Source organism: Megalobrama amblycephala, linkage group LG3 (assembly GCF_018812025.1).
Source record: "Megalobrama amblycephala isolate DHTTF-2021 linkage group LG3, ASM1881202v1, whole genome shotgun sequence".
In the NCBI taxonomy this organism is placed as follows: domain Eukaryota; kingdom Metazoa; phylum Chordata; class Actinopteri; order Cypriniformes; family Xenocyprididae; genus Megalobrama; species Megalobrama amblycephala.
The window spans coordinates 26,473,823-26,497,294 of NC_063046.1; the positions used below are offsets into that span (position 1 = coordinate 26,473,823).

The window sequence follows — 23,472 nt, forward strand, 5'->3', positions numbered from 1 at the left end:
GTTTGTATTCACACGGCTGGTTCATACGTTCGTGGAGGACTGTTTGTGTAATGAGAAGACAATCGTCAAATGATTTAAATAAAGTCGTGACAGGGGGCCGTTGTGTATCTAAACCTTCTCAGTCAAAAAGCAGACTGCCTTACAGTAAATTACCCAACTCCTCAATAAAGAATAAATCAATACTCTAGGATGTTGCGGTCGTGGCGAATCACGTCACCTTAACTTGACCGCGCTCTCCGCGTCTTACTCTCACTGCGCATGCGTACATGCTGCTCATTCAAGCGAGCAGCGCCCGAAGCTCAAATGAGCCTCGTTTAGAGCAATCACCTCAGTTCAGCCCGAGACTCTCACAGATCCGCCTCTCTCCCCGGAGTCTCCGCGACGCGAATGGCAGTACATTGCATGTGGATTTACAAAGCACATTTCTCAACAGGATTATAAACTCATTTACAACTTGTCAGGCAGACTCGAGGTGCGCGCTCTTCGTAAGGAATACTGTGGTTTCTTTACAGCTTGAGGAATGGGATTAACGAGATCGAAGAAAAGTTGGGATTTGTAGGTCTGGTAAAATGGAGAGATAAAGCTCGCCTACAGAGCTCACGAAGGCGGACGCAGCGGTAATTCAAAGCCAGAGGAAATGCACAGAGGTGAGTTTAACGTTTATTTTTTTCCGTGTCTGTCCACACAGCGCGGTTTGGTCCTAAACGGCGGTTTCTGCAACAAATGCAGCTCAACGTTCACAATATAGAGCCGTGTCTAACAAGTTTTTCAGGGCTAAACATAAATCGCATCGCCACCTACAGGTGTGCTTTTGTTTATTAGCAATATAGCGTCTGTCAAAGGAAATATGGCTAATCAATTCCCCTATGCGTTATTTGCTTCATATTCATTAAACCATTGGTCATTTGTATGACAGGAAATGTTTTTTGTCATTGTTGGCCATCAAAAATTGCACCTTAAAAGCTGTATTGTAACACAACAGAAGTCGAGTTGCATTAGATTTCTGCAGCATCTCTTGCAAGTTCGCCGCGTGAGCGCGTGGCATTTGCAGAAGCGGCGCGAGAGTGCTGAAGTGACAGCTCCCGCGTGCCACAGCTGGAGCACGAGCTGCTGCCCAGCCTTCATGACCCTCGACGAGCCGTGTGTCTGAGCTTTAAGAAAATGCATATTGGCAGATATTTGTCAGACCACTGGGGAAAAAGAAATAAAGAAAGAAATTAAAAAAAATATATATATATAAATACACACGGGGTAACGCTTTGTATGGCAGCGTTCATGTTATACATTACAAATAAATATAAATATTCAAATCACTATGATTATTTTAGCATTATAAATAGTTATACAATAATTTTTTTTTCAGAATGGCAACATATTGTTCACTACTATTATCATTTTTGCAATCACAAGGCAATATGAACGCTGTCATGTAAAATGTGCAAGTCTTCAAAATTTCACCAAGTAGCCTGTTATATATGAATATGCAAAATGATGAATGCCAATTTCACACTAACCTAAATTAATTTGCTCTCAACTGCTCTAGAATTGAATTACAACCAAATAATTGTTGATTCTGCATTGACACTGTATACTGATTTTGCTTCTAGCAAGATGCGTCTGTCAAATAATCCAACTGTTTATTTTATTTTATTATTTTTTGTTATGCTATTATTATTTGAATGTGGCCTTGGAGAAAGTCAAAATTACAAACTTGAGTAATACAGTCAGTATCTGTTAAGAAATGCAGTACTTAGCATAAGTATGAGTAATTAGTTCGAGGCATTTATAGTCCTAAGTGATATGCGGCGGGTAAATCTTGTCACCTGCCTTTAATTAACTGTGGAATAGGCTACAGTAATTAAAATGACATTAATAGCTCACATGCTCAGTGGAAAATAGCTGAATCTGTTTGATTAGTGACAGATTAAAGTTATAATCATGCGAGAATACATTTTTTTCCCTTTGTGGAGAGATCTGTTTTGGTGTTTGTATAGACACATTGCTCAAATAGGCTATAGGCCTATCATAACATTTTACCATTTCGTCCCGTGGGGCTCATCCCAGATGTGTGTTCATTTGAAACCAGAGAGCACACAAGATATTTCATGCAGAAAATCGGATCCTGTCATAGGATTCCTATGTGGACTATTGCCATCCTCATTTTGAGGACAAAACTCAATTTAATTAAGCTCTAAAACAATGCATTTTCTGCATTTGTAAGTCGTGTGCTATTTAAAAATATTCCTTGTTGATCTCATAATATTCATCACATAAGATAATCCCAAAAGAGCTCTTAAATTCATCATTCAAGACTTATGAAACATATGGTTCTGCCTTTAGCGTGAGCGGCGTGTTTTATCAGACGGAGACTGTCGTGTTTGACTTCTCTTTGCCAAACATGCAATTTAATTTATAGTTAGCAAATGAATCTACGATGATAGTGAGTCCTGTAGAAAGTAGTAGGAATTGTCTTTTGGCGCCCCTAGCATAGTTGGCTATATACTGGTTATCATCAAGTTATACATAATAACAGTGTTCCGTCAGATACTGATGAAAAATGCTCGTGCATATTTATTTACAAATATTCATAAATATATATTTCATCAGTGTTTTCAAACAAGGTTTCCGTAACCGCATAATCTGATATTGCTGAGTTCAACATGTTCCTGGGTCAACATTTTTGTTGATCCTGGAACAACATTCAAATCAACCAATCAGGACAAGTTTACAGATTATGTCAAGTTTAGGCTTAAAATCATGAATTGGTGCTTCTACATCAGTGTTATTCATCTATCATTTCCCTCTGATTTTTGGGATAACTTATGGGTAGGGTTAGGTTTAAGGGTAGGAATAGGGTTAAGACTAAATTTTCAGACTAGAATATTGTTCCAGGATCAACAAAATATGTTGTCCCAGGAACGCATCTAACTCGGCAATATCAGGACGTGCTTCAGTAACCACAAAAGTAGCCTAGTAAAGTTTTCGTTCATTTTGAAGGCTGCGCCCTCCAGAGGTCGTATTTGTCGTTGAGATGCATTTCAGAAAAGCAACCATTATAAAATGTACTGTTATTCCTCGTGAGACGTAAATTACTGTAATTTCTTTCTTACTTTGCAAGAGTGTTATCAAAAATAGCGATTTTTCGATACATATTAATGAAATATCTAAAACGGTTCCAATGCTCATTTCCCGCAGTATGGATGCACTGATACGGTATACCTGCTGCACTTTCCTCCTCTCACTCACTCATCTTATTTGCTCCGTTTGAATAGTATTGGTGTTACGAAGCCCGAATTTCTGCATAATTTTACTCATTTCCCCAAGTTTCGTGGCATCACCCAGAGCGTGCACACATAAAACATTCAAACAGCTCACGAATCGTGAGTATCAAATTGAGTTCTCTTTCAAGGATTATTGCGCTTAAACAATCAAATACACATAAAATGATGTCAAAATGCCTGTCATAGCGAGTATTCACTTTAGGGCTGGGCAATATATCGCATGCAATTGTCACGCGCATTTCGTCAGTAAAGCCGGTTCCCTGATTACCACTAAATCGCCATCACCTGCTTTCAAATGGAGCGGCATTTAATAGACAGAGCCGTAGATCACTGATAAGCTATGCAATATCGCGTTCATATCGCAGATGAATCGGCTTCGATAATGAACGCGATATTGCGTCGCATGCGCGTGACAATCGCATGCGATATATCACCCAGCCCTAATTCACTTTAATGCAGTCGGTCTTCAGTGAACGTAAACAGTTGAGAAAGAAAACGTATCTGTATATTAGGCTACATTCACACTGTCAGTCCAAATCTGAATATTTGTGCATTCAATTGGAATCTGATCTAAAAAGTTTGATGCCCACATTGTGTATCGCAACTGTTCAGATCCGTTTTGTGTGTCCATGCTGCTCTTTTGTAGGAGGCTGGTATGCACAACTTTATTCCCACAGTTGTCTCTGCCGGTTTCAAAACATGTCTCTGTGTTATATTGTCATTTTCTGCTCGTCTGGCACTTTGCGACAACACAACCTTGTTTCTGCAGCGACTTTCAGCATGTTTCTTTTAGCAACGTCTGATATTTATGTAAGAAATTCACATAAACCATGCAAAATCCAATCAGAGTAGTCAGACTGAAACGGATTTCCAGAAATGTGATTTGAATAGGATTTCGAACCACATATGAATGTAGCTTGAAACGGAAATTTGGCCATTCACACTTGCTAAATCTGATCAGATTTCAATCGGATATGTACAAAAACCGGATTTGGACTGACAGTCTGAACTGAACGTAGCCTTAGATCCGTGCGCTTGCTCTTAAAGTGACAGCGGTCTAATAAACCTGCTCCTGTCTGTGTCATTAATGTTAATCAAAGAACAAAAGACAAAGACAATCATTTACTGCTCTTGACTGAACTTTTGTAGCTTTAATTGTAAGAATTAATCTGTATTCAATTTGTTTTTGTTTTGTTTTTTTGCAATGAAGACTATCCAGTGTTATTTTACATTTTGTCCCCTTGGAATTATAAGGTTCTATCTGACATTTTTGTCAAAATTGAGTTATTCACATATTCTGTGACAACTTATTTACATTATGTGATGTTTTTTTAAAGTTGTGTACATTTTGGAACTTATTTAGGAAACAAAAAGGTTCTACCTACACTGTCGAATGGAATGCAAAAATCTTTGAAGCTTTGAATCTCAAAACTGCTCAGAATGCAGATAGAACCTTATAATTCCAAGGGGACGATTGTTTACTTTATTCCATTTCTGTAGTATTTTTCCCTGAATACTACTGTTAGACCTAACTGAAAAACTTAAAGCACTGTTTATTCCATTTGTATCTTCATTCTATTGTATTTATTTTTGCTACTAGCCTACTTGTAATTTATTTTTTTCTCATTTTATTACTGAATGTTTACTTGTTTTTTATATATATAAATTCAGTTCAGAGTTTGAAATCAAGCTTCCTTGTACTGTCTGTGAGCTATTGCAACAAAATTACCCCATTGTAAAAACACAAATACATTGAGTGAGCTAACATTTAAGTGAGATAATTGTAATGGTAATTGATCAATGTTTATATATTATCAAAAGCCCAAATAAAGTCTGTTCATCATATAAAGTGATCGTGTCACTTCAGAAGACTTGGATTAAACCACTCAATTCAAATGGATTACTGTTACGTGTAATACTTTTTGAAGCATGAAAATATTGACTGACAAGATTTTCAATGGTTAAACAAAAACATTTGGGATAATATTAAAAATATTTATATGGCAGGTGTTTCCCAGTGGTATCGAAAATGGTATCGAATATCGATATTTTTCAAGGTATCGTATCAAAGTTAGAAATTTCAGTATTGTGCCAACAATGTAATGGTTGCTATGTAATGGTTACTTTTCTGAAAATAGACAGTTTCAATGATGTATGCAGTCGACAGATGCCACCTCCGGTGTGTGCAGCCTTCGAAAAACACTCAGATGTCGTGTGTACCTGGTTACCATAGCAACAAATTCCTGCAGTGTCGGACAGTGCATTGACATAAGTAGACCTACTGTCATTGCTTTTATTACTTTATTATAGATTTACACATCACATATATATCACAAAAAAATGTTTTGATTAAAATGTCTTTAGTTGACGATCATCTAACAATGTTGGGGCGCCAAAAGAAACCTCTCAAACAGACTGCTCCCCTTAAAAATGAATGACAGAAAGTTATGGACCCCTTTCACAGACTTTGATGACATTATTATTAATATTGTACATCTAGCAAAGTTTTTCTCAAAATATATTTTTATTAAAAAAAATGACATTTATAATGCTATGCTTGTTATATTACCATTCAATGACGAAAACTAAAACTAGTTAACACTGTGTGCTATGAGGGTGTTTCTAATTGATTTCTTTGGAGGTGACTGTAAATTTGACATTTTCCTTCTGACTGTCATAATCTCTCTTTATTTATTCATTTATTTATTTTCTTGTTTTGAAAAGTTGTGGAAATGCTGTAATGGTTTTTTTTATATATATATTTGATGTATTCTCCCATTCACAAGTAGAAGTTTACCCAGATATGACGACATTCGCTAATGAGAAATGTGGACCCTGGCTGGAAATGTGAAAAGGGTCCATTTGATTTAATTTGTACACTGACTGTAAAATGCGTAGCAGGATGAAAGCTGAGGCACGCCGTTCTTGACATAATGCCCTTGTGGCTGTCTTCAGGTTTATCTCATCATACTGAATGAATGGCAAATGAATGGTCTGAAAGTGATGGGTTTCCCTGCATTCTCAATACGAATTCAGTGGCCAACAACTATAAGCACATAGTTGTTCATTAATTATCTGCTGTTTAGATAATTAATGCTCACAAAATCCAGAAGGAAATAAATTAATATTGCATCATAATTAAATCAACAATGTGGCTGTGCATGTCACTTAATTACACATTTTTGAGGCAGGGATTCTTTGACCATCTGGCCTCATGTCAGAGATAAGCTTCAAGTCCATGATGTGTTATGACATGACAATGATCTTAAACGATTGATCAGTCCGCTAGATTTATTCCTGTCCTGATGTGAGGCTTGGAGAATAATAGAGGAGTTTTGGGTGATCAATGTGCTCATGTTTTTGTGCCCACGTCGCCCCTGGCCTTTGCCTCCACGGTCCGCACAATGAATCACAGCTGGCTGTGGGCAGACCGAGAGAGACAAGACTGGATCAGTCAAATAAGATTTATAGATTCTACGCTGTAGTTTTTAAGGTTCTCCTCACCAACATATGATTTGTCTGAATCCGAGTTTACTGGCCCAACAGCAAAGCGCTTCAGGAGTCATATCTGGTATGGTTGTTTTGCAGTACTGATACAGTATTTCCCAGTCTTGTATACGGGTGTCCAGAGTACAGTGTCAGATGAAGGACATAACTGTGGTTATATGTGATGTCACATGCCTATTTTTGTCTGCTAACATTTGACATGCTCTTGCTCACTCTTGTTTCCAGCTTGGGTTCTCCTCATTGTAATAGAAGAGGGATTTGCCCTGGCGCAGAAAATTAAAGGTATGACTCACACATTATCACTCTCATATCTGAACTGTCAACTGTGACAGTCCTATCTGTACACGTTTGCACCGGGCTTGCAGAGGGTTCCTGTGCAGCTCATTTTGCTCTTAGTTTCTTAGCAGTTTGTGGGTAAGCTGGCCAGTAAATGTAGCATGTTTAAACTCATTAAAAATGCAAAACAAATGCTTCCTTTCATCAGACTAGTGATAAATATTTGTTTTTGTCAAGATCTTTCTTTGGAAGCTTAAAATTAATATGGAAGAATTCTTCAAGTCAAATCAGTATCCGACTGTATGGTCAATGACCATTCGAGCAAATGTTGATGACAGTGAACTGTTACCATCTGCAAAATCCTGACTCAGTCTCTTCACACTGCTTCAGTAATTGCTAATCTTAGCTGTATTTTAGTTCCTGTTTCCCGTATCCCCGCCCCTTTAATTCATCCTTTCTCACAGAGACGCAGAATGCAGGTGAATCTCTGTCAAACGCTGAGCAGTGCGGCCAGTGGACCCGGAATATCAATGGAGGGCTGTTTACATCTCCAAACTATCCTAACTCCTATCCACCCAACAAGGAGTGTGTGTACATCCTAGAAGGTAACCTCCCTAAAAGAAAGTTTTTCCAGCTATTCTTCAGCTGTTAGATGTCAAGCTGACAGGAACTGTTAATGACAGCGTGATTGATGTCTCCCTCAAGTTAACAATGTTTACTAATATGGGAGTGTTATATTTTGCCTCTAGGAACTTCTGTTCTCTTTATTATTATGGTATATCCACCACTAATTATATTCTGTTAGCAACATATCTGCTAGTGCATCTCAGTATAACACTACAAGCGTGAGTAACACAATTTTGTACTGGCGTAACAGTATTTCCAGCAGTACAAGAGCGCCCCCTGTGTATATATTCAAAAACATTCTGACAGCATGTATAAGTCTTTTGAAGAAGAAAAAAAATATTTTAAATGAGATATCATTGTGAGATCAGTGTAAATTTATTTATTGCATTGTTTTTTTTGTTTTTGTAGAATAAATAAATATAGCTACTGTCAGCTGGATTTCAACACTTTTGACCTATGCAGCTTGCTTCCACTTCAGACCAACAAATAAGAAAAATTAGCTAGAGTATGAGCATTTTAACAAACACTTGTACAAAAATGTACACGGTTTAGTCAGAGCTTAGTTAAGCTTCCACATTACCCAGTGGCCCACATTATCTTAATTCACCCTAGTAACTTATTTAACTGAACGGATAGTAATAATCCTATGCATATTTATATGCCTTTATATGCAGAACAGAAAGGAGCTTTTTTTTTTCCTTGATAAATGACTGTAGATTCTGCAGAGTCTGTAGTTTTAATGCAAGCTGCTGCAAATACAGCTGAACAAACCTAAATCAGCAGTGACATTGGTTATTTGTTTCAGAGACTGATATGATTATGGTTGTTGTGCCTCAAGCAGGTGACCTAAATTCAAATTGAGTTAGCGGATAGTGGTTGTTTCATTGTATTACATGTTCGTGCATTTATTGTACATCACAAATTGGAGATTACTGTGGACATTTCTGTATTCGTCTTAATAAATCAAAATTAATTCAAATGAAATGTGCATTGCAATATAATGGTCTATCAAGTTCTTTCGACAGGGTTATGAAAGAGAGTTTATCTTCATTTGTAGTAGACTGTCTGTTCATTATGTGGGCACTGGATATTATGTGGATGTGACATCTGTGTTGTTCATTTTGATAAATATTCCCTGTGTGTGTGTATGTGTGTGCGTGTCTCAGAGGCTGTGCTTGACTGGCGGATTATTATAATTATATAATGTAGTAATATTGTGTTTCCGATTGTCGGGAATAAAAAATAGGTTCCTCCAGCACTGCTTACAGTGACACATACTCTACAGTTATAAATTAATTATAATGTTTTCTCTTTCATTCTCGATTCTCTCTTCTGCAGCTCTCCCTAGGCAGAGAATTCAGCTGGCCTTTGACAAAACGTATTATATCGAGCCGTCCTTCGAGTGCCGCTTCGACCACATTGAGATAAGGGATGGTCCCTTCGGTTTCTCCCCTCTTATTGATCGCTTCTGTGGGCCAAAGAGTCCCGGTGTGGTCACCTCCACGGGCCGCTTCATGTGGATCAAATTCACCAGTGACGAGGAGCTTGAAGGCTTAGGCTTCCGTGTCAAATACACTTTTATAGCAGGTAACCCTGAGATTCGCCGTGATTTTGCCAAGTAAGACTTGTTCCTGGATCAAGCATCGTTTGTTGATCCTGGAACAACATCCCATATAGTCCTAACCCCATCTCTACCCCTAAACCTAACCATATCTGTAACGTATACCTTAAATCAGAGGGAAATGATAGGTGAATACGAATGGTGTAGAAGCCCCTAAGACTTGTTGTAAGCATACTTCACATTAACTGTAAACTTATGGATCAACAAGGATGTTGATCCAGGGACATGTTCTACTTGGTGAAATCACATTCACCAGCCCGGACAGTGAAAGCAAGAAGTGTTCTATATTTGAGCTTGATAACTGAAGTCATAAATGCATTCTGAATTTAAATAGATAGCCTTTATGCTCTGGACCTTGTAAAGAGTCCTTGCTTGTCACTTCTTAGGCCTGTTTCACACTGCAGCATTGTTTATTTGTCTGTCGGACTTGATGTATGTTCTATATGCAGTGATAAACACACAAACGGGACTTTGTATTCAGTAAATGCTGCACTTTGTGATTTAGAATCCATTCCATGCAGATTAATTACCTTCAGATATAAATGTGATCATCCTCCTCATGTAAATTAGATTTCACAACAATCAAGCTTGTAATCATTTTCAATGGCCAACTTCTGATAACTATTTTTTTTTTTTTATTATTATTTATAGCCACTATTATACACACTAAAATGTGGAAACCTGCAATTGTTGCTATAAGGAGCTATTTCTACCTGATCTAGTCCTTAAAATTTCTGTTGTTGGTGTAATCTAATGTTTAGGTTTCTTGAATAAAATCTATTAATTTAGAGATTATATTACATGAAGTACATATTTTAGGTTAATATGTTTTCAGTGCAGGAAATATTAATGCAAGCTTGCTGTCATTATGCTGTCCTTATACTTGAATAGAAATACTTCAGTAACAATAAGGTCTCATTTGTTAACCTTTGTTAATGTCAGTTAATAAAAATACTGTCGTTCATTGTTTGTTCATGTTTGTTCACAGTGCATTAATTAATGTTAACAAATACAACTTTTGATTTTAGTAATGCATTAGTAAATGTTGAAATTAACATTAACTAAGATTAATAAATGGTTTTGTAAGTATCGTTAAGTAGTTAACTAATGTTAACTAAAGAAACCTTATTGTAAAGTGATACCAATACTTCTGCTTGATTCAATGGATTTTTAGGCGTTAAAATTCTGGGCAAGATCCAGATGCAGTAGCTTTAAAAGTTTCAGATGTTGTGTGTGTTTAAGGTCAAATAAGACAAATGCTAAATTCCGCCTATTAGATCAAATGGCAGATCTTTGCACCGCAGCACCCTCGGCTCTCTTAAACTGGATTTTATTGCACGTTTGGAGCATGGGATTTACAGTGTGTGCTATCTGGGTAATGCGATATCTGTCTTATCATTTCAGACCCAGATTTTCATTTGCACGTCGGTGGATTGCTAAATCCAATTCCAGGTAAGCCCCTCAATATTTTCACCCCCCACTTCAATTCCATCTGAAGTGCTTTCTATTCTCTGCGGCAGACTGCAGGCTATCTGCTACTGACATCCTCCACTCCTCCCTCTCTCTGTTGGTCTCATGTCTCTTGTCAGACTTTCCATTTCTGTTTTCTTCAAAAACCCTCTATTTGCCTCCAATTTGTAGTCAATGCTTCCTCTTGCTTTCTTTTTGCTAGTACCACTTTAGTTTTTTCTTTTTTCCTAATTTCTCTCTCCACTGTATTTTCTTGCTTCCAACCTTTTCCCACGGCAGATTGCCAGTTTGAGATCAGTGGTTCAGACGGAGTCATCCGCTCCAGTCAGGTGGAAGAAGAGGATAAAATCAAAAACGGAGACGCGTTGGACTGCATCTGGACCATCCGTGCCCTTCCTCAGTCCAAGGTGACCCTCTTGGCTCCTCCTTTACTTGCACAGTTCATCAAATCAGATGACCCTGCTCTTCTGCCACCGGCAGATATATGAGCACCTAAAACCTGACAAGAGTCAGGAGGCCATCAGGCCCCCCGACCCTTTTTCTGCTGAGAAAACTTTTCAAGGAGAGCTCAAATTAGCAATGCAGTAACAGCAAGTATTAGGCCAATGATGCAGAAATGTCGGTTGAGCCGAATCAGCAAGTACTAGGAATAAGACTGAGGGAGGAAAACTGCATTAAGATGGCTTTGGGATTACATGCTTACCTGCACTAAACAGACCGGAACACTTAGCAGGCTAAAAAAATATCCCTGAAGAACTTGGCAGAGGAGTGAATGATTACAAAGCATAAAGATAAGTCATTAGAGTTGCGAGGAGCATATTTTTTGAGAATATTTTATGCCTGTGTCTTTAAGAAAACATAGCCAGGAGCTTTTTTTGTTATTCTTGGTAATCAGTCCCCATAGATCAGATCAGTTCACTCCGTCTCAGACTAAAATACAGCAATATTTTCCATTCTGCTCGAAATTCAGTTTTTGCTAATTGCTGTACTCTTTCTTGTCCTGTTCGAGTCAGCATTTTGCATAATCTAGCTGATGCATTTAAAGGTTGCTTCTTCCCTGCAGATATACCTTCGCTTCCTCGAGTACCAGATGGAGCACTCAAACGAGTGCAAGAAGAACTTTGTGGCCGTGTATGATGGCAGCAGCGCCATTGAGAACCTGAAAGCAAAGTTCTGCAGCACGGTGGCCAATGACGTGATGCTGGATACTGGCGTGGGTGTCGTGCGCATGTGGGCCGACGAGAGCAGCAGACTCAGCCGTTTCCGCATGCTCTTCACCTCATTTGTGGATCGTGAGTATAGACGTTCTTAACGTCAAATTACAGCAGGATGGACGTGCAATACAAATCATAGTGAACACTATTAGTGGCCACTTGTACCATTGAATTGAGAAGCAGTGAGTGCAGCGTTCATATTTCAAGGCTAAATCAGTGGCTTCCACGGTGGTAGAAAGTTAGTGTGGATGAATGTGACCTTTGGATAAGTCTGTGCCACGTCAGCTAGCAAAAAAAAAAAAAAAAAAAAAGAAAAGGAGGGAAAGCCAGCAGGTTGGGTAGAAACATCATTTATATTTCATTTTGTAATGTGCTTTAGGCTGAGTCTGCCTTTCCAGGATTGCAAGTCTTCTGCTAACCGCAGTATGAAAACAGCACGAAAACAAAGAGAGCAGGACAGTTCCCCAGATTATAATGTGCCAAATTTCATTAGGATTTACATGCCATTAACATAAAAACGTAATATGCTGCTGTACATCTCAATTTAACTGTTACACGCGCTGCAATGAAGTATTGTTAACCGTCAACACTCATAGTCTTCAAAGTCTATATCCAGGGACATTCCACCTTTTAATCCAATATAAATTTATCATGCAGAAATGGAAATAAGCTCTTTTGAAGCATGTAAGTTTATCACAATTGTTGCTTGAAATGTCAGAATAAAGATGTTGAATAATAGACTGAAATACGCTGTGATCCATGGGAACTGACTCTAACCTGTTTTGTCATTTAAAAATTGTCCATTTAAAAGTGTGAAGTTAATTAAAGTAATCTCTGTAGAAGGCGGTAATATCAAAAAGCCAATTACTCGCCAACCTTTGCATAGGAAATCAAATAACAGGGCTATAGTGTTGCACATTTCTCATGCTAATGGGTCAGTCATGATGGAAAATTGGAAGTTATCTGCTGCTGCTGCTGCTGAAAAGAAAGAAAACACTAAATGAAGCTTTACTTCATGAATTAGATATTGGGTATGGACGAAATATCACATTTTTCCCTCTTTGCTTTTCAGGACAGTGGCTGTTTAAAGGTTGAATGCTAAAACGGAAAATTACCATGGAGCAAACAGATATTTTTGCTCTAGTCTGTAATACTTTAATAAATGCCAGAATAATCAGAGGAATTAATTGTAGCATTCAATGTCAACTCCATGTGAATATTAATCTTGCTCACTGTGCAAAAGCAGTTGCAGTGGCAAATGCAAATGATTTTCATCACAGTGTTTGTACTGTTGAAAGCCTTGCGGCGCTGTGAATAGATTGACACGGCCAAGTTGTGTTTGGATTAGTTGGTTCGTTTAATGCCTTCTCTACCATCTTGGCAATTAGCAACACTTTCGCTTTCTTTTCCACTGCTTTTCAAAATATATTTGCCCTTTTACCATCAGAATACATACTAATTCAAGTTTGGGAGCCAGGTCAGGTGCCACAAATACACTGCCAGGCCAAAAAAAGAAAAAAAAGTCAATTTAAATAGGCAAAAACTTTATCTAAAACTCTATGATTGGGTCATAATTGAAGTGGTTATTATTTTTCTAGCATGTTATATGTTTGGCAACAGTTCTCCTAACCCTAATTGATGGAGTGTGTTGCTTTTCATTTCTTAAAGGATTAGTCCACTTTTAAATAAACTTTTCCTGATAATTTACTCACCCCCATGTCATCCAAGATGTCCATGTCTTTCTTTCTTCAGTCAAAAAGAAATTGACTTCAATGGGCACCAAACCGTTGAAGGTCATAATTAGTTTCACTGCAGCTTCAAATTGTTCTACACGATCCCAGATGAGAAATAAGGGTCTTATCTAGTGAAACCATCGCTCATTTTCTGAAAAAAAATGAAAATTATATAAGTTTTAACCATAAATGTTCATCTTGAACTAGCTCTCTTCTTCTTCTCTTTTAGAATTCCGGCAGTGTAGACACTGCTAAGTGTATTACTGCCCTCCACAGGTCAAAGTTTGAACTTATTGTTATATACTAGCATATTGCATATAAAAATTAGTTCAAAACTTTGACCTGTGGAGGGCAGTAATACTCTTAGCAGTGTCTACACTGCCGGAATTCAAATAGAGAAGAAGAAGAGTAAACTAATTTTGACCTTCAACTGTTTGGTGCCCATTGAAGTCTACTATATGGAAAAAAATCCTGGAATGTTTTTATCAAAAACATTAATTTCTTTTCGACTGAAGAAAGAAAGACATGGACATCTTGGATGACATGGGGGTGAGTAAATTATCAGGAAAAGTTTATTTAAAAGTGAACTAATCCTTTAAACAACCATGTTGGAAGACACATCATGGCCATATTCCAGGATGACAAAATTCATCAGGCTCCAACTGTGAAAGAATGGTTGGGAGGGAACATGAAGAATCATTTTCACACATGAATTTGCACCTCTGAGTCCAGACCTTAATTTCACTGAAAGTCTTTGGGATGTGCTGGATGAGGCTTTACAGAGTGCTCACCTCTTGCATTGTTAGTACAAGTTCTTGAACAAAAATGGTGCACCTCTTGATGGAAATAAATGTTGCGATGTTATTTCCATCAAGAGGTGCATGTTATTTTTCTTTTTTTATTTGCCTTTTTATTGTTCCAGACAGCAACTTTTTTTGGCCGGGCAGTGTACATTATCAGTTCAAAAGTTTTGGGTCAGTAAGATTTATTAATGTTTTTGAAAGAAGTCTCTTACGCTCACCAAGGCTGCATTTATGTGATCAAATCAAATACACAGTAAAAATAGTAATATTGTGAGATATTATTACAATTTAAAATAACTGTTTCCTATTTTAAAATGTAATTTTATTCCTGTGAAGCTGAATTTTCAGCATCATTACTCCAGTCTTCAGTGAAATCATTCTAATATGCTGATTTGCTGCTCAAGAAACATTCGTCTTAATATTATCAATGTTGAAAACAGTTGTGCTGCTTAATATTTTTGTGGAAACCATGAAACATTTTGGTACTGATTTTGGTAGTCATCAGTGACCATTGTTGGAAGGCAAGAAATCTCTAAAAATTTTGAAAATGAACACACTATAGTGGGACCACAAAACTTGCCAGGAAATTAGTTACAACCTCTTCAATCCTGTGTCAGAAGCACTTAATCACATAAACTGGATGAGATTTTTCCCTCTCCTCTCAGGCTCTAGCATTGCATTTGCAAGGAGGACGCTAAAGTAGTGGTTTGGTTTGGTTTTGGCGTAAAATGGAGGCCGAGGGATGAGGCTGTGCAGCTAGAAGTGGGAGACACAATGAGGAGATGAGTGTCAGGGTTTGCAGACACAGCCTGAAGGATTCATCCCCAGAGATCAGCACTCACCTTCAATTACAAGCTTATCTCCCCCTCCTTCTCTGTCCATTATTCGTTACCCTCCGCTCTGACTAGTATGCTAAGCGTTCATTCAGAAAAGAGTTTCATGGCAACTTGGCCAGATGGGCTTTGTGATGGCTGTTATATTTGATTTATAGTGTTGTGTTCAACACCCGCTACACAGCCTGTGGCACAGGCATGAGGCGCACATTTCTTCAAACGGCCGCTGACGCCCTGCTATGAGAATAAAGAGCTGCTGTTGCCTTGTTTTTAAGAGATTTAATCTTCTTTATCTTTTCTGTTTTTCAGCTCCCTGCTCTAGCAGCACCTTTTTCTGTCACAGCAACATGTGCATCAACAACTCACTAGTGTGCAATGGTGTTCAGAACTGCGTCTACCCCTGGGATGAGAACCACTGCAAGGGTGAGTTACTGCATAAACACCAGCTTCTGTTTCCTCAGTCACCTACGACCTGGAACGGGACGAATCTACTTTTGTGGTTAAATTGCTATTCTTCTATAAAATTAACCATTGTATTTTTGTAACAATATTTAATGTTGTTTTTATTATTAAAATAGCATATGTTGCAACTTTATTATTATTAAAAATATTTTTTAAATATATTTTACGGTTCAAAAGTTTGGGATCAGTAAGATTTTTAATATTTTTGAAAAAAAAGTTTCTCATGCTCACCAAGGCTGCATGTATTTGACCAAAAATACAGTCAAACTGAAAAATTGTGAAATGTTATTATAGTCAAAAAGAACCATTTTCTTTTTGAATATATTTTTAAAATATCATTTATTCTGATGGCAAAGCTGTATTTTCAGCATCATTACTCCAGTCTTCAGTGTCACATGATCCTTCAGCAATTATTCTAATATGCTGATTTGCTGCTCAAGAAACATTTCTTATTATTATCAGTGTTGAAAAAAGTTTTGCTGCTTAATATTTTTGTGGAAACCGTGATACATTTTTTTAGGATTCTTTGATTAATAGAAAAGTCAAAAGAAGAGCATTTATTTAAAATAATCTTTTACCATCTTAAATATCTTTAGTGTCACTTTTGATTTTGTTAATGTATTTGGTCTTGGCGGAATAGCCAATCAGCTTGTGCCAAGTTAGTTAAAGGATTAGTTCACTTTCAAAAAAATGTTTCCTGATAATTTACTCACCCCCATGCCATCCAAGATGTTCATGTCTTTCTTTCTTCAGTCAAAAAGAAATGAAGGTTTTTGATGAAAACATTCCAGGATTATTCTCCTTATAGTAGACTTCAATGGCCTCCAGACGGTTGAAAGTCAAAATTACAGTTTCAGTGCAGCTTCAAAGGGCTTTAAACAATACCAGACGAGGAATAAGGGTCTTATCTAGTGAAACGATCGGTCATTTTCGAAAAATGTAAGCATATTCTAATATGCTGATTTGCTGCTCAAGAAACATTTCTTATTATTATCAATGTTGAAAACAGTTGTGTACTTTTTTTTCAGGATTCCTTGATGAATAGAAAGTTCAAAAGAACAGCATTTATCTGAAATACAAAGCTTTTGTCAGATTATACACTACCGTTCAAAAGTTTGGGGTCAATAAGAATTTTTATTCTTTATTGAAAAGAAATTACAGAAATGAATACTTTTATTCAGCAAGGATGCATTAAATTGATCAAAAGTGACAGTAAAGACATTTATAATGTTACAAAAGATTATATTTCATATAAGATATATATTTCATAAATTGATATTCGTCAAAGAATCCTGAAAAAAAAAAAATTGTACACAAATATTTTGTACAATTGTACACAATAAATGTTTCTTGAGCAGCAAATCCTCATATTAGAATGATTTCTGAAGGATCATGTGACACTGAAGACTGGAGTAATGATGCTGAAAATTCAGCTTTGCCATCACAGGAATAAATTACATTTTAAAATATTTTCAAATAGAAAACCGCTATTTTAAAATGTAAAATTATTTCACAATATTACTGTTTTTACTGTATTTTTAATTAAATAAATGCAGCCTTGGTGAGCAGACAAAACTTATTTTTAAAAACATTAAAAATCTTACAGATCCCAAACTTTTGAATGCTAGTGTAATATTATTTAGTGGCATTTTCTCTGTCCACACATTTTGGGCAGCAAACTCAGGTGAAATGTATTCTGAATGAATGAGTCAACTTCTGCTGCTTGTAAATTGCAGGTCTTGCTCATCAAATGTGCTATATAAATAGATTTAGTCTTTATGTTTCTTTATGGTTTAAAGTTTGTTTGACTAAAAACTCTTTGTATCTCCACTTCAGAAAGGAAGTCCACAGGACTCTTTCACCAAATCACAAAGACACACGGCACGGTAATTGGCATCTCCGCTGGTGTGGTTCTGGTCTTGCTCATCATCTCCATCCTGGTGCAAATGAAGCAACCCCGTAAGAAGGTAGTAGCCCGTCGGCCGCCGGTCTTCAACAAAGGCGGCTTCCAAGAAGTCTTCGATCCCCCCAACTATGAGCTGTTTTCCCTCCGCGACAAGGAGCTGTCGTCAGACCTGGCCGAGCTGTCGGACGAGCTGGACGGCTACCATAAGCTGCGGCGCTCCTCCACCATGTCTCGATGCATCCACGAGCACCACTGCGGTGCCCAGCCCTCCTCGGGCGGCAGCATGAAGCAAAGCCGCACCACGCTCAGCTCAATGGAGCTCTCTTACCACAACGATTTCTCCAAGCCACCTCCCATGAAGACCTTCAACAGCAGCAACACCGGCACCTACAAGAAGAGCTGCTACGGATACAAACAGACTCACGACTGCGCCGAGCAGGTGATCGAGGACCGCGTGATGGAGGAGATCCCCTGTGAAATCTACGTGAGGGGTGGGAGCGTAGGAGGGGCTGCTGGCAGCATCGGAAGCGGCTGCGGGAGCATTACCATCCGTAACCATGGCAATGCTCGTAGTAGCAGCAACACCACCACCGTGGTGGACCCGGGACAGCGTTCCATATCTATGGACTTCTGAGATGGCGAGGGAGAACGAGAGCCCTGACTGCCACCGACTTTGTCCTGCATTGTTGTTTTTAATGCACGGGCTCCAGTGCCATGTAGACGAGCACTGAGCGAACGGACTGTACACGAACAGACAGACGAGAAGACATGGCTGGCTATTTTAATCTATGTAAATTTAAAATGAAAGATAAACTTTATGTAGGTTTTGTGTTGTTGCTCAGCATTAACTCACATTTGGCATCATTTGATTCTGTGGATAACTCAAATTATGAACTCAAATGAAGATGACTGTCATTATTATAAACTGAAGTCATCTAGTGGTCAAAACCCTCCCCTGCTGTATCCTTAAGAGCCGTTCACACCAAGGAACGATATCGATAATTATAACGATAAAGTTTTAATAAGCATCCTAATTCTATGAGAATAGTAAAGTCTTTAATGATAACGACACAGAGGAATAATATTGTTCATGTTAATCGCTTTCAGAACGATTTTTTGCTGATGAAAAATAAAAAGACTGCCAATCAGAATCCACTCAACTCAAGCAGCACATGACATACGGTAACTGCAGCACGTGCTTACAATAAACAGAATGTTATCATCCGTTGGTGTGGATGCTAATATTGTTATTGTTATAGGTATTATTCACACCGTGCCTAAACCAGACAGGATAAGACCGGTTTTCTTCCACTGAAAACAAAAATGGCATGCGACACGGTAATCACAGATAATCAGAACCATGGCCAGGGCTACGCAAACCAAGAGACGAAATGTCTTGTCCAGGGGCATAGTTTGTGTCAGGCTATTAATTAGTTATACATGTACCGAACGTTCTGGGCTTTTATAAGCACTAAGTTGATCGGACCAATTATCAGTGCAATATGACTGAAGCACAGTTTGTTTAATTGTGCATGAGTGGCACGTGAATCACCATATACTCTGCGTGTTCAGCAGCTCGGCCCAAAAGTATTATACTATCGTGAAGCTGATGATAAAATGTGCAACCCATTTGAATTCTATTGAGAATTTACCGGTTTAAAACGCTATGGAAAAAGTCAAACATGATCTAAAACAGCCACATAAACTAAAAAGACTGATGAAAAGAGGAGAAAACTTGCACCAACTTACATGAGAAAGCTTTTTAAACTACTCGTGACCACATTTACTAGAATTTATCACATTTTATTGTAGGCATATTTACTGTGTTACATTTTGACTAACTTGTAGAATTTATAATAAAAAGGGAATGGTTAAGGGAATAGATTTTTCACTCTTACAACTGTGCCATGTTGTAGCCATAGTTTCTAAATGTGTAGGCTGCTGTTTTTCATAAGAAATTCTATAGATTAATAAAAAAGAAAAAAAAGTCAATATTGGCCTAATTGGTCTCATCTGTAATTATAGCCTTATTATAGCAAATGCTACAGTTAAACAATTACAAGAACTATGGTACATTTCATAAGGGCAAGTACAAGTTAGAATCAAGAGCCATGTGTAAAATGTGTTCTAATGATGACTGATGGGAAAAACCTGCTCTTTAAATGTTCCAAGAGATGACAGAGACAAAATCATTAAGAGCTGAGTGAACCATTAAGGAGCAGAAAATAATTTCAATATAAGAAAATGGGTAACACTTTACAATAAGGTTCATTAGTTAACATCAGTTAACTACATTAGTTAACATGAACTAATAATGAACTGCACTTCTACAGCATGTATTAATCTTTGTTAATGTTAATGTCAACATTTACTAATACATTATTAAAATCAAGAGTTGTATTTGTTAACATTAATGCACTGTGACCTAACATGAACAAATTTGTGAAAACGTTAACAAAGATTAACACATACTGTAACAAATGTATTGCTCATGGTTAGTTCATGTTAGTGAATACATTAACTAATGTTAACAAATGAACCTTATTGTAAAGTGTTAACAGAAATTGTTACGTAAAGTTAGCTTGACTTTCCATGGCATTTTGAAGTAGAACATTCTGTCAAACTGCTAAGGTGCTTAAATTATATAAAATGCATCATATAGCATATCCTATGTAAACAAGCAATGGTTACACTGCAAAAAATGCTGTTCTTACTTAGAGTTTTTGTCTTGTTTCTAGTCAAAATATCTTAAAGTTCTTAAATCAAGAAGCATTTTCTTGACAAGTAAAAATTATTTTCTTGTTTTCAGGAAAAATAAATCAAAATTAAGCATGTTTTTCCTTAAAACAAGCAAAATAATCTGCAATGGGGTAAGCAAAATAATCTTAATCCAAACTGAAAACAAGATTATATAGTTTATTATTGGTTTGAAATAAGATTATTTTGCTTACCCCATTGGCAGATTATTTTGCTTGTTTTAAGGAAAAACATGCTTAATTTTGATTTATTTTTCCTGAAAACAAGAAAATAATTTTTACTTGTCAAGAAAATGCTTCTTGATTTAAGAACTTTAAGATATTTTGACTAGAAACAAGACAAAAACTCTAAGTAAGAACAGCATTTTTTGCAGTGTACCTAGGCTATTATTTTATTTCAACCAACTTTGCATGTGTGGATGATACCACAAAAGACCATTTTACAAAAAGAAATAAATAAGCAAACAAACAAACAAACAAATAAATAAACATCAAGAGGGAGCATGCCCGGAGACCCCGCTACAACGGTTCAAACTTCAACCCCCCGGTGTTCAAACCAAAACTACGCCCTTGGTCTAGTCGCTAGTTGGTTTGAATGGTCATAGCTGCTTAGCACAACAACCAAAGTTTACATGGAAGACAAAGGATTCAGTGTTTGCATTAGGCACGGTGTTAAGAGGAACATGCTTTAAACAAGAACGGCTGCTATTACTACCACAGCATACACAAACACTGACCTGATTTCTACATTTTGCCTTTGGTTTTTAAGAGTTGCTTTTTAGCTTTTCCCTGTGTGCACTTATCATTGTGTCTCAGTGGCCGTTAAACACCACAGCACATGCGTTATATGTTCTTTAACCTATAAACATACCATTTTTGGAGGTTCAAGCAATCCATTACAAGCTTCAGATAAAGTGTGGAAATTGTAAATGATGCTTACACCTTTTGTATAGAAATTATTCTTTTTGTTGTTAAATAAGTAAAAATGAGCAGGAATATATTTTCTAACCAATATATGTTGTATATCAAATTATACTGCGCTTCCATTTTAATCATAACATGAATAATTGTAAAGATGTTGATGTGAGAGATGTGCAATTACATTTTAATAAAATTACACCACCTAACGCACCTTTGATTGATGTATGACCTGCAACAATAACTTTGCATCTTGTGAACCACGAAAAACATGCAGCGTGCATATTTCATCTTATTTCCATTAGAGTCTACATTACTTTCCTTCTGTCGGTCCAGGATCAACAGTAATGATATTTTATTATTGCCATTACTGGACGAGTCTACACACTAAGAACATGTCTTTCATCTTCACTGTCATTTTGTTTTCTGTTCACTTATTTTCCTCTAGTCCTCTCTCAGTGTCCATCTCCCTGATCTGTCATGTTGAATTAGACTGCAGGAGCACTCAAGGCCTCGTACGTCTTGAAAAAGACAGACGCAGTGCAGGTCACAGCCTCCATGAGACCCCGAGGCCTCGGCCAACCAAGGTGATTGTCACTGAGGTTGAAGTCTGTATGAATTTTGAAAATGAAAAGAGTCCCCATTTGTTTTCAACTTCCTGGTTTAATTTTATTCATAGTATCGTGAATTGGTCTTGACACTTTATTCCAAAGGGAAAATGTGTTTGTCTTTGTATTTATCAGTTCACGGTGGTCAACACCCTTCTGGACTGAACTTCTGCGCACAAAACATGGCTTGGAATATAGTGAAATATAGAACATAATTTGGCTAGGAATACACAATTTTATGATACTTTATGGTGCTTGGTTTGGCTCAACATGAAAGTGAGTGAGTAAAAGTTTGGGTGAACTATTCCTTCAATCAACTCATAATTCTGAAGACTGATCCACCAATCAGAGGCGTTTCTTTTACCATGGCAGAAGCTTCATAGTGACTGCACACTGCCATTAATGACAAAATCAAGTCAGTCTCACTATACGCTTTCAAACAGCTCACATTTGCACATTTGGTCATGTATTATATCAGGCCGTGACCTTGGCATTGTTGAAAACAAACAGCAGGAAAATATCCTTAGAAAATGTAGAGCAAGATGTTGAGAGTAACTTTTAAAATGTGATTTAAAAGAATTAGAGAGTTAAACAAGGCACACATTAAAGTCAGTGTCGCAGTTATGTTGAGTTAGTTGGTTTTCATGGACTTTCAGTTCATTCATGACATAAGTTCCCTTTGTTCTAGTTCCCGCCACTCATTAGTCACCATGGACACACAGGGTACGTTTACACGACAACGATATGCTTAAAATGGAGAAGTTTTTCCTTCAAGTTTTCTGTGTACAGACGACACCATTGTCAAAACGATCCCCATTCACACGATTCACTCTAAAAACGCTGTATTCTGCTGTAGACTTGTGCCGATATTCGGTAATGCGATATATCGCCATAATGAATATGCACGATATTGTAATCGTGGGCACTTCAGAATACCGTAAATAATAATTTATTACCAATTATTATTTTTTTATAATGCAATTAAAAATACTTTACCCATCACAATGTACAACACCGCTGTATTCTGCGTCAAAAGGACACGCGCTCAGATGTAAACAAGCCCATCTTGCACGAGAAGCATATGGCGGAACGAGTGAAGGAGACGCGCTGAATGAAAGCGCACGTTCACTCTCTGACAGCAGAGGGCGCTGATGGAACAGCAGCATGCAGCGGTTACCACGGAAACCGTGCAAACAAAGTAACTGCGCTGGTGAAGTTTTTAAAATGCTTCAAACAGCCATTAATTTTTTGGTAATCTCAGTGTTGTTCATCACAGCACCAAAAACTGAATAATTAAAAAAGACTTAAAAGGATATTTATTTTCAAACCTAAACATGTTTATATTTTAATCTGGACTACAACATGCCCTAATGATTAGAAATGTTCTGATTATTTGTTATTGTTCAGTAAAACTTAAAGTCATATGGCTTCATTAGTTAACATGTTAATTCATTATT

At 37.3% G+C, this 23,472-nt stretch overlaps 1 protein-coding gene across 1 annotated transcript; it reads left to right on the forward strand.

Annotated features, from left to right (window-relative positions):
- Positions 1-17: 17 nt before the first annotated feature.
- Positions 18-19,897, forward strand: LOC125264913 (neuropilin and tolloid-like protein 2). The gene is made up of 9 exons (XM_048184708.1): positions 18-647; positions 7,014-7,070; positions 7,529-7,669; positions 9,030-9,278; positions 10,717-10,764; positions 11,062-11,189; positions 11,846-12,074; positions 15,675-15,788; positions 17,664-19,897. Exons 1-9 carry the CDS (start codon positions 638-640, stop codon positions 18,365-18,367), a joined length of 1,680 nt encoding a protein of 559 aa, XP_048040665.1. The 5' UTR covers positions 18-637; the 3' UTR covers positions 18,368-19,897.
- The last annotated feature ends 3,575 nt before the right edge of the window (positions 19,898-23,472 follow it).